Source organism: Diachasma alloeum, unplaced genomic scaffold (genome assembly GCF_001412515.2).
Source record: "Diachasma alloeum isolate Michigan unplaced genomic scaffold, Dall2.0 Dall_scaffold_00308, whole genome shotgun sequence".
In the NCBI taxonomy this organism is placed as follows: Eukaryota; Metazoa; Arthropoda; class Insecta; order Hymenoptera; family Braconidae; genus Diachasma; species Diachasma alloeum.
Window position 1 is genome coordinate 1,046,500 of NW_021680447.1, and position 12,812 is coordinate 1,059,311.

The 12,812-nt window shown below is 38.5% G+C and overlaps 1 protein-coding gene across 11 annotated transcripts in view; it reads right to left on the minus strand.

Annotated features, from left to right (window-relative positions):
• Nucleotides 1–1,124: 1,124 nt before the first annotated feature.
• The window catches only part of LOC107039837 (multidrug resistance protein homolog 49), a 67,280-nt gene continuing 55,592 nt past the window's right edge, over nucleotides 1,125–12,812 (minus strand). For all 11 annotated transcript variants that reach the window (XM_015259666.1, XM_015259673.1, XM_015259664.1 and 8 more), the window contains 7 exons: nucleotides 10,249–11,086; nucleotides 8,800–9,003; nucleotides 8,207–8,558; nucleotides 7,314–7,541; nucleotides 5,889–7,240; nucleotides 3,930–4,076; nucleotides 1,125–3,273 (listed from right to left, as the gene is read on the minus strand). In XM_015259666.1, the coding sequence (XP_015115152.1) occupies nucleotides 3,070–3,273; nucleotides 3,930–4,076; nucleotides 5,889–7,240; nucleotides 7,314–7,541; nucleotides 8,207–8,558; nucleotides 8,800–9,003; nucleotides 10,249–11,086 (3,325 nt within the window). In that variant the 3' untranslated portion in view covers nucleotides 1,125–3,069. The remainder of the gene's footprint in view (nucleotides 3,274–3,929; nucleotides 4,077–5,888; nucleotides 7,241–7,313; nucleotides 7,542–8,206; nucleotides 8,559–8,799; nucleotides 9,004–10,248; nucleotides 11,087–12,812) is intronic.

Below are 12,812 nucleotides of genomic sequence, written 5' to 3' on the forward strand. Positions count from 1 at the left end.
GAAATTCCATGGAAAATATGGTAATAATACTCGGACGGAGAGAAATTAAAAAAAAAATTCTAGGGCCAGCGCGGGGAAAGAGGCGGAAGGTGACGGCCAGGAAAAAATTCCAGTGCCGGCACTTGAAATTTTATTGGGGAAAACGTGAATTTTTCCCCGTATTTCTGTGAAAATTTCACAGAGATCCCCAGAAATTTTACCAGAAATACCAAGAAAGTTTACCTTAACAGCACTAGAATTTTTCACAGCCGGTGGATTGTGATTTTTCCAGTACTCGTACTAGAATGTTTCTAGAAAATTTCTCTCCGTGCACGAGAGTGACACTGAGCCCGGTTTAGGGGAACAATGGTTATGAAATTTCAAGGAAATTCATGAGTTTTTAGTGTGAGGGAGACGGAAATTTTACAACTTGATTGAATTTTCAAAGGAACATCAATATTCAGTAAGAAAATGACATAACTTTCCAATTTTTCCCTGAATTTTTCTGATTTTTCAGAATCTTTACGAAATAATTGAACAGCAAAATCAAGTATTTCATCGATTTTCAGATCTTCCAAACAGAAAATCAATGGAATATTCGATTGTTCAATGACAAGATTTCCTGAAATTTCCGTGGAAATTGAACATGATGAAAATTTCCGGGATTTGACTCGAAAATGTAGCCGAAAATTTTTAACAGTGTATTATGGAACAAAATATTATCAAACCCTCATATTACCATATTCAGAGACGTGATATCGAAATCAAAACATGATCTGCACGATGAAAGAAAAATTCAATGACGAAATTCCTTGAAATTTCCGTGGAACTATAATATGATAGAAATTTTTAAGAAGGGTACCGGAAATTTCGGCGTATAATTTTCAACAGTGCATACGAATTTGTAAATTTCGAGCAAAATATTGTTGAATTGAATCGAAAAGTTCCAACTAAATAGTCTTCTTTGATTCAAATACTCCATTTCTCACGGTTGTTTCGTAAACCTAGTCCGTACTTATTATGAATGCATTCAACTATTGATAAAATAAACTTACCTGGAGCGCTCTGGCCAGTTTTACATACTAATCACAACAAACAGAAGAAAATTTAAACAAGCCAAATTCCATCAATAAAAAAACTCGTCATTTTCGCATTAAAACGATTTATTTTCTCATGCTCATAAGTTGGTACATGGCGGATTACAATGCTTCCAATATTTGCTCGTCTCTCTCATCAACATTGAACAAAAAAAACAAAAAAAGTAATACTCGTTCATGTATATAGTAACATCTAGTATCACTGAACTGCTAAGTTAGACCACGCGTCAATGTCTGCATATTTTATTTACATCTTTTAAGTAACAGTTATATACCTACCCGTTCAATGATCGATTGCCTAGCGATCATTTCTCAGGCTTGCTCTTTAAGACTGGTCAGTATCGTTTAATATACGTATATCTACACAGATGTATTGTCATCGGCCGAAAACAAACTGCCAAAAGACAGTTTCTACTCTTATTCTATGACAATTCCCAAAATGAGAAGCGTTTTCTAAAAAATTTTATTGGAAATTTGTAGATTGTTTCATAGAAATCAGTGAACTCTTCAAGGATTCCCAGCAGAATCCCAATAAAATTTCTCAACGAATGCATGAAGTCATTCTCTCTGTGTCAACGGATTATAACAGGCTTCTTCCTAGTTTAAAAAGTAGACAGGCCATCAACGATTCTTATTAAGTTCGCTGCCACCATTTTGTCTGCATGTTCATGCATCGTTTGAACTTCATACTTTCACGGTACAAGATATCAAAACTCGCTTGACACAATATAGGCACAGAAGTACTTTCTACCACATATTCAATAAAAAAATTCAACTATGAGTATATCTCCTTTGAATTCCCACAGATACGGAGGATAAAAAGATTGTCGCAATTTAAAGAATTCTAAAAAAATATAACTAGCAAAGACACTTCTCCAGTTTTTTTTTCTTGCGGTGGCTCCACATGCCTCGTTTAACGAGAGCTAACAAGAAAGATTTCGCCTCGCTGGGCGTTTTTTCCATTCCCCCCGCGGTCCTTTTTTACGTCAGCGAATAAGTAGATTACCCTACCGTGATGAGCGGCCGAGTATCTAATTATCGTTGTGCATGCAATAAGTGAAGAAAAAAAAATACGTTAAAGATTATTCCATCGATAATGACGGCAACATGTGCAATTTTTTCTCAGGAAGTTAGTCTAGTTTGCACTGAGCATTACTAAGACGAAAATACGTTACGAAATTGACGATAATTCAGGGACAAAAATAAGAATTATTGAAACAATATGGAATAGAATGATTACAACTCTACGAAAATAATGACACTTCATTAGTAGAAAATTTGAGACTAACTGTGTTATTTGTGTATACAATAATAAAACATCGAAATTTACTTCGACAGTCTGCGACTTCAGACCAACCCTATTTTCCCTCTCTGGAGACATCTATTCAATCTTAAAAATAAACAAATTATAACTAACCGCATGGTACGCCATTAGATAATGGAGGACAGCACATGAAGGAAAAACACTGAATAATTTACTTACAAAAAAATTCTATACGAAAATAAATTCTCTCAAGATCAATCTTTGTGCGCTTGATATTTCCAACGACAGAAAGTATCCGCACAACCTACCACTCCACCTAAATAAAAATACCTAGTTATGATAATAATTGAGTAACCCAAGTCTACATTGGGTCAGACAAACTATCAATCCACCCGAAAATTCATATTTCCCCTACTTTTACATTAAAAAAGATCATAAAATCCTGGCGAGTGTGCCAAGGCCCTGTTGATTGAGGATAAAGTTGAAAGAGATGAGAAAAAATTATTATGATTACACCTTCAGCTTCTCAAATTCCCGGGCGTCGGTGGGATTTTCGGCCATGAAACTACACGTATAACTTAAATGCGTGATCTCGAGAACCTTCAGAAGAATATTCTACCTCCATTTCCATAGCATTGTCCCTCCCACTATTTGATAATACGAAAAAATAAAAATGTTAAAACGAGAAGAACAAAAATAAAAATTCCGGGACTCCGATAATTTTGTCATTTATTCCATGGCTGCTTCCTGGAGAGCGTGAAGGTGAGCGTAGAGACCATCAGCTGCAATGAGGTCATCGTGTGTACCCATCTCAGCTACTGTACCCTTTTCAAAAACGCAAATCACGTCTGCGTTTCTTATGGTGGCAAGACGATGAGCTATAGTGATGCAAGTTCTACCCTCCATGGCCTTATCTAGCGCCGCTTGCACGACCTGTTTACAACAACAGAATAATTCACAATGAAAGGGGGGGAAAAAGCCCTTTTAAACTTCACATAATCCCCCAACTTGGTGTCCCAAATTGTTCTTTCACTTATAAATGATGATGGGCGTCATAATTTTCTGGAAAAAAACACATCAGTTTCGACACGCCGGAGGTTCTCCGTCAAAACTCGCGAGGGGAGTGACTGTGGATTTCCCCGAGGGTCTCCCACAAAAGGAAAAAAAATCCTTACGCATCATCTTTGTTAGACAGTAGACAATTGAGCTTTGAGGTCGAAAAAAAATCTAAACTCAGCGAGGGAAAAAATCCTCCGCGTATTCCCGAGGTTTTATCCTCCTGACATTTACTCTTTTATAAAATTTATCCCACCACCAAGTTTTGAACGCTCCGCTATTATAAACGCCGTTAATTGGTAGCTCCGTCCCATTGTACAGTGGGCGAGGGTTCACATTGAAAAATAGTCTTTTGTCTTGTGTCTCCGTAGGGTTTTACCCCATTCGCACAACGCGTATGGATGGAAAAAAAAATTGTGTGGGTGGCCTTTTATGTCAGTCACTCATCCTCCAACGTCATACGGATCTCGTGGTGTTTGGTTTTCCTTCTTTCTTGACTGTGATTTTTGAAATATAATATGAGAAATACTCACCTTTTCACTCTGAGTATCGAGAGCTGATGTTGCCTCATCGAGGAGAAGTATACGTGGATTTCTGACGAGAGCACGTGCTATTGCTATACGCTGCTTCTGACCACCTGACAATTGAGTGCCCTTACTGCCAAGTCTCGTATCATAACCCTGAGAGCATAGAAAAGAAAATACGGCTGATGATTGATCTGCACGAAATTCCGGTGCACGTAGTGAGAAAAAAAACATTTCTTTGCGGCAGACAAATGTACATTCTTAGGAAAAAATTGAAATTTCATGGACAGTTTAGCAATAGTTAACGAATGGAGTTAATAGTTGAAAAGTCTCGTTAACAAAAACTAAATTTTTCTATCGGTGTAGAGAGGAAAAAAATCATGAAATCTTGAGTTTCAACGAAAGTTCAATGGAATCCAGAATTTTGCATGAAAATTGATTGGTTTTAATGAAATAATTGAATTAAAATGTACAGTTTCCATTGATTTTTTATAATCGTGAAACTTCAATGATGAAATTCTCAGAAATTTCATTGGAATTGTCACTCCACCAAAAAGATTTTTTTTTTGATTTGTCATCTTTAAATTTTAAAGATCTCTATCCCCTGAGTTTAAGGTATTCTTGACATTAACTAAAACTATGCTAAACTAGATATTCAATCATTGAAATTTAGAGCCAAAATTTCTGAGATTTAGCCGTCTGTGACTGGAAATAAATCACTTGTTTATGGATTTTCCACACGGTAAATTCTAAAATTCCGCAGATTTCTAAAAACTAAAACTTTTTTTCTGTGTCGATTAAATTTTCCAACAAGTGTCTCCGAAATTCCGATAAAATGCAACAGAAAAGAAATTACAAGGCTTTTCAGAAACCGCATTTTGTCAGACGTTAAACATTTTTGCAAATTTGGAATGCTTTTCGTTGAATTAAATGAAAAGAATTTCAATCCCAAGAGTATGAATCTGTTTAGGGGAGGCTATCACTGAGAAGTAGCACTCCGATGTTGGGTATTTTATCGTAGGTAACTGTAGCAATGAGAACGGAGTGCTAAACCCCCACAATAAATTATTGTCTCAAACGTATTCCAATAAACTTTTCAGCTACTGCAGATATTTGTGGTTAACTTTATAAATCCCGGTAAAATTGATCAAAATTGCAGCGAATGAATCCACTTGAACTATTCGATCAACTAATTGGAAATTCAATGTAACATTCACGAAGTTCTCTATATCCCAGTGTGAAATTTCAATCAACCTTTAGTATGCTGTTTTCAATCTCATTTTATACCAGTTGAATCGGTCTAGCGTATATCCGATTGACAAAAAGACCAATTCAATGTTCCAAATTGAACTAAAATGACCCGGTGGCGGTGATGGATCTTCAATAGTGGAGGAGGGGAGAGGTTAAAGTTACACATTGAGCAGAAAATTACTCGGTAACGGACATGAAACTTCTACGTCTTTCTCAGGACATTCGTAATATCCAGAGAATCGATACGCCCCCGGATATTTTCGCTCGAACCTCAATATAAATTAGCAGGATCATCCGACAAAGTTCAAAATTTCTGTAATTAAAACATACGAGACAGTAAAGTCATGACCTTCCCTACATTCTGCTATCCTGAGGGGATGCTGCTTCTGACGAACATACAGTTGATGATTGATATGCACGAATATGCAATGCACATACTGAGAACAAAGTTGCTTTTCGCCAAAAACCCGCTAGTATTCGTTAAGAAAGTAACGAAAAGTAACAAAAATGGTAGTCAATTCACGCCTTTCGCTTCATCCTCCTCTTCTTAGAGGATGTGATAAATGGAATTTGTTTCTGTACGGATCACCTTTAAAACGGGATTAATTTAATCTCTAAACGAAGAAGACTATAACTCTCAAGAAAATGTGAAATTTCTTAATCTGCGGTTCATCTACCTTTACAGTTATTCATATAAACTGTTGAAGTTGTACTCACCAAAGGTAGAGAGCTGACAAAACTATGTATATTAGATTTCTTAGCGGCTTCGATGATCTCCTCCATCCCAACAATACGATTATTGTCACCATAAGCAATATTTTCAGCGATAGTACGATCAAACAATACAGGCTCTTGTCCTACAACACCGAGTTGTGCTCTCAATGCAGAAAGCGATACCGATGAAATGTCACGTCTATCCATAGTAACAGTACCCGACACTGGATCATAAAGTCGTTGAAGTAGCTGGATACACGTTGATTTACCACATCCACTCTGGCCAACCAATGCAACCATTTGGCCAGGTTTAACAATCAAATTGAGACCACGAAGAATCTGACTCTCAACGCGCGTTGGATAATGAAATTCAACTTTGGAAAACTGTATGAGTCCATCAGCCTTCCAATCCTTATCCCTATTATCCAATTCCGGTGGTGTCATGATTTCTGGCACTCGATCCAACAGACGAAATATCCTGCCAGCAGATATCTTAGCTGTATTGAAATTGGGCGCAAAGGCAAGTGCCTGACCAAGCATCCACGAGCCGAAGATTAGTGCTTCAGATACCGTGATCACGTCTTTATACGGTAAGCCCTCTCTAGCCACAAGATAGCCACCGTAATAGAGACTAAGAGCATACCCAAAATACGGTATAGTCTGACCGCAGGAGAAGACCAAACCCCGTAGACGGTTTCGTGTTCTGGTAGCCGCAGCAACCTTTGCCATCTCCACGCAATAACGATCTAGAAAGGCCCCCTCTTTACCCAAACTGGCAACAGTACGTATATTTGATATTGCCTCAATGGCTATCCTAGTGGCGCATTCCATTTTTTTCTTCTCCTCCATCCCCTGACCCCCCATTATTCTCGCTTCCATAAATACAGCACCCAGCACTAGGGGTATCGTGACAATGGATACAAGTGTCATCTTCCAGGTGAAGTACAGTGACAGACCAACGCCTAGAACTAGTGTCGACATTGCTTGAAGAATCGATCCAATTCTGCTGCCAGTTGCACCTTGAACAGCGGAAGCATCTGACGATAATCTAGCACACAGTGCACCCACACTATTTGTATCCTCATCGAACCAGCCCATCTCTTGTTTCAACATTGCCGCAAACGTTATACTCCTCAATCTCGTGGTCATCCTCACACCCGCAAGACCGAACATGTACATTTGGAGGAAAGTACCAACTCCCGTTATGATGCCAACCACAATGAAGAGAATTGAGAAGTTTACGGTTTCAGCGCGTATCTCATCGTCGTCCGGTAGACCTAATACCTCGTAGACTTTGCCGAATAATACCGCAAAGGCTGGGAACGAGGCGCCCACCACAGCAGCTGCTAGACAACCTGATGGAAATCGATTGAGATTACACATTGTCATTCTTTTGTTACTCGATTTCAATGGAGAGACTTTACTCACCGATCACATTGTATGGCCACTCGGGCTTGTTCAGGCCAAATATTCTCATAGTAGGTGCATCATACGGCTTTTCATGCTCCTCAAGTTCCTCTTCAGATGTTGTCGATCCACCGGCCAAGGAGAGACGATGTGAGTGCATCGAGAGGGTGGAAAACTGCTTCTTCAAGGGGGGCTTCGGCTTCGGTTTTGTCGCTGTCACGGTTTTTGCCGCGGACGCAGTGGCTTTCGCTGTCGGAAAAAGTATGGGGGGACTATTAGTTGAGAGGATACTTGAATAACGCGTCGATGTGAAAAGGAATAGGGTCAGAATGCCGGATTTGATCTGTTAGCTTTAGCCCAGAATGGTACGTTTAAGATACAATTCGTCTGAAGAACAGAAAGTTCGCAGCGCTAAACATTTCGTTGGTTCAATACTTATTACAATTTCGAATAATAAATATCTAAACAGTAAACAAGCAAAACTTTTGGCTGAAATTTCCCGCAAACTCTTTGGAAATTTTTATCACATTATAGTTTCATTAGAAATTTAAAGAAATTTGTCATTGATAATTCCACATTTTACGTAAAAATCAGGAAAATCAGCCTCAGGAAAATTCAGGTATCTATATTATTGATAGTGAATATAATTATAAACAGAAACCTAATGAGAAAGATTTACTTGCTTTTTGAAAGATAGAATTATAAATGTAGGAATTGACATGAAATAAAATGAATCTCAATGAAGGATCAAGTTAAAAAAAACTCCTGCACTGTGAAATGAGTTGAGGTATTCGTTCCATAAAATTGCAGGAACGAATAAAATTCAAAGGGAATCAGTGGACAACTCTAAATTAGATCGAAATCGATTCTACGACCAACACTTGGACAAAAACTATGAGACCCTCTGAAATTACCTCTGGCAGTAGCACTGGCATCAGCTGATACCAAAGCATGATAATGATTTCCCAGTGCGAGGAGTTCCTCGTGAGTTCCCATTTCGGCGACTTGTCCATCCTTTATGAAGACAATCCTGTCGGCATTGGTGATTGTTGAGAGACGATGGGTTACAATGACCGTTGTTCTGCCTTTGGACGCGGCGTCGAGGGCGCGTTGGACAGTTGCCTCGCTGTGGAGATCTAAAGCAGATGTTGCCTCGTCAAGCAAGAGAATCGCTGGTCGTCTGACTAAGGCACGTGCTATAGCTATCCTCTGCTTCTGTCCGCCTGATAGTTGAGAGCCTCGTTCACCCACTGGACTGTCATAACCCTGCGGTCAAAAAGGATCATTACGTTTGAATGATGAATTGTATTTTCATTCATAATTCATAGGTGTTATTTCTGCACGAGATGAGCGAAACAAATTCTGGAACGTGCGCTGAGTTTATTGAATTACCCGATCACACAGAACAATAATACACGATGATAATTATGCGTGAAATGCCGTTTGAGGTGGAAATTAAATTTTTACCACATTGAATTGCTCATGAAATGCGAAATACCAGTCTCACCTCGGGCAGTTTACTGATGAAGTCATGTGCATTCGCTTCCTTTGCTGCTTTGATCATCTCCTCTTCTGTAACGTTGTCGTTACCGTACCGTATATTTTCACGGATTGTTGTGTCAAATAGAACTGGCTCCTGACCCACGAGGCCAATGTGTGATCTCATCCATGCGACATTCAATTTAGGTATCTCAATGCCGTCCAAAAGTACCTGCAATTGATCATCGGTACTTGTTACCCCAGAAATGCAATTCTCAACCGTATCCTATTCTCTGTACGCTGAGAGAAAAAATAACATGTTCTCAAACAAGTCTTGTTCGAACCAAAACAAAAATAGCAAGCTGAAAATTACCAAGATGGGAATTCTTTTATTTGAACACACGAAAGTTTCAAACATGAATAATCGATCTGCATTCAGCCATGAAATGTTCTCCGGAGACGGATCATTCACACAAATTGATGCCTTTTTAGAATGGAAATGTCTTCAATAGACAGCCGACTAGTAATTTTCAGAATAGTGATATTTAATTCGATTTAAGAGGAAAGAAATAATGAAATTTTGGATTTGATTGCACATTCAATAAAATTTCAAGTTTTTGCATTGATGAAAGTCGAGAATTCCCCTGTTTACTTGGATGTCCAGAGAAAAGAAGAATGTTCACTACTAAATTAAGCCGGCTTGTCCATTAATTGATAATTCAATAAAATAATAAAATAATTTTAATTGTATATTACAATTTTACCTCTCTAGATTTTCCCGTAAAATTTTGAATTCTAAATGAACAAATCCTTTGAAATTCTACTGAAACTATGTGATAAAATTGTCAACAGTGTAAAGTGAAGTTCATCACAAAATATTTGATTCCAAAGTTACAGGATTGCTATTACATCGTCATTCATCATCAAAACTTTTGGAAATATTCCTTTTTCTTTCAGCGTAGAGTAACACATCATATCCCTGGAGAACTTTCAGGGATGACTGTATTTCGTTGCTGCACCATAAAAAAAAATCCGTGAATAACATATATATCTTGAAAACCGACAGTTGAACATGCGGTGGGGCAATGGCCATAAACACCCTCTGAATACTCAGTGAATAAAACTCTCTAAAATCCATTTATCCCAGTATATGACGATAGCCATAAAATATCGGTATAAAGATAGAGCCCGTTAAGGATAACGTAAGAAAAACTTGGTGCGCTGTATGAGACCGTTGCGAAATGTTCGAAAGAACGCAAGATTCTCAACGTGTCGCATCGATCTGGCCACATTCTTCCCATGAAATTGCTTACCAAGAAGAGCAATTCCACAAAGGGAGAAGTATCCACATTTCCGTTATACATTTTCCCGTTTCAGTCCATAAAACATAACTCTCAAACTCATCCACTTTTATCGTTTTAATTGAATTCACCCCGCACTCAATGGAATACCTTAATAGACTTGGGGAGTACTGTACCTGTCCCTGCAGGGGATCGTAAAGCCGCTGAATCAGCTGCAAACAGGTCGATTTACCGCAACCAGAGCCACCTACCAATGCCACAGTTTCACCATGTTTGATCTTCAAATTCAATCCCTGGAGAACTTTGACGTCCTTCCTAGCTGGATAGCGAAAGTGCACATCCTTAAATTCTATGTCCCCATTAACACTTTTCAACTTGAGACCCTCACTGCTGAGGCTATCGATCGTGGGTACACGATCTAAAACTTGAAATACCGCTGCTGCTGAACCACGTGCCACCGCAAATGCCTCAAGATGGGGTGATGTAAGCCCCATGTTTTGTGCACCAGCCAGAACTCCAAAGAAAACAATGACAAGAACTGCTGGTGTATACTCTTTATCCTCTTTGGGCTTGTCCTCGAGAATCAATTGCACTCCATACCAGAATGCGAGGGCATAGCTCATGTAGATGATAAACCACATGACACCACCACCAACACCCGACCACAATCCACGCTTGATTCCCGTACTCTCTGCTGGTTCCAGTTTCTTCGTGTATCTAGCAACTTCAACTTTTTCACCACCAAATGCCACAACTGTTCTTATTGCTCCGAGCACCTCTTCAGCTACACTTCCGGCCTGACCGTAAGCACTCAATTCACGGGCAGTCAGGGAACTCTGAACTTTAGCCACAATTGCAGTGGCAATAACGATAATTGGGGCACAACTCAAAACCACGAGAGTGAGTTTCCAACCGTAGATAAACGATATGATGATGGACGATATGAAGGATACCATGAGGTAAGTGAAAATTCCGAGTTTCTCGGCAATTCCCTCCTTCATTTTGTCTAAATCCCTGAAAGAGAAGAAAATGACTAATACGGGTGGAATTTTTAATTTCAAGTTAAACATTTGGAAATTTTCAATAACGATAAAGTTGCATGAAATTTATGTATATTTCTTTGTTCAGGAATTAGTTAATTTTTTGAATTGTCAAGGGATTCACAATTTGTAGCTCCATGTGACCCTGGAAAATATTGAAAATTGGGAAAATTCAAGGAAGGATTTTTCTGGATTCTCAATCTATTGAAAATTCAGGCTTTTATTGAGATATCAATGATCGCTTAACACAAGAACCCCAATTTTCTTCAATTTTCCGCAGAGACCTTATCTTGTTCAGTATGAAATCGATTTTTGATCAAATTCGGAATACAAACAAGTTTATTAAAATTTCGAAAAAACTATTCTCACGATGGGAAACTGATTTATAAACTATTTACAAAGAAGATGGATAATCTCTAGCGATTGAAAATTTTCCACCATTTCATAAATCTTCATCACTAATTAAACCAAGATTTTTTCAATGTCTCCTAACATTTCAAAATAAGCTTAAATGATGATCTTCAATTTTTAAATGATGAAATCATCGCTAAATACTCTAGGGCCTAAGGTCGAATGGGACTTTAACGGACCCTGGACGCCCTGACTAATAACCACAAATATTGAGAAGAATAAGAAAAATGATCAAAGTACAAAAATAATAAGAATAATCCAAATGAATCAATAGGAGATTAACTAAAATCATAAAAATAATGAAAATTATTCATGAAAAATTCACCAAACAACAAAAGTTCCCAACATTGTTTCCCCAAGTACTTGTTCTCGAGATAACCGTACCCCAAAACAAAAATGTAAATTTTGAATAATTGAGTTTATCACTTCGCTACTGAATTCAATATGCCATTTGGTTATCTCTCGGTTAGTTACCTCAGGATGCATTATTTATCCAAGCGAATTGATAAGATATCTCGACTTACTAAATGAACCAGTTCGATGATAAAGTATTGCCACTACCAAGTTTGACGCTAACTATCTCGCGCAAGAAGGTAAGGGACGTTGAATGGTTTGACGTGGGTATAACTGCATTCTCATTATCATTGTAACAAGTTTCTGCAGTTCGACAGTTGGGACAAGTTTGTTGAACAATGAGTGACATTAGTTCTGGACCATACGAGACTTTAATGTCTTTTAGGGATGGGACTATTAGTATGGCACCCAGACGATTGAAACAACCTATTGATAGTTTAATCGATATCCGATGTTTGCATGTGCTTTTTTGTTATCGGCCAGGGGGGATGACCCGTCATATTAAGGACAGAAGGTGGGGGAAAGAAGAGGACAAGGGGAGCTCAAGGTGGTACATGGGTTTGGAGGTTTCACATTCAACCACCTGTTGCCGGGGGTGCCCTTACACGATTGCATGAACATGTTAACCTTTGACATGGGCTTGGTGCTATCTTCATCCTCAGTTTTTAACCGCAGATGACAATTTCGATACGTCAGACGTAATGTTAGGGGCATTAACTCTTGCTACAGCTTGGAAAATGACTCATTCGTGTCAAATAAAACTCTTTATTTGCAATTTTTTTCATGTCTCAACGGAGACATGAAATAGCGCGAGTGCAAAACACCAACAGTTGATATAATATTCGTGGCCAGATCAAAAACCTCTGAAGAAAATTACTGCATTGGATAAATGCCACGGGCATAGCAATAACAGTCAAGAGACGACGCAGTGGGGT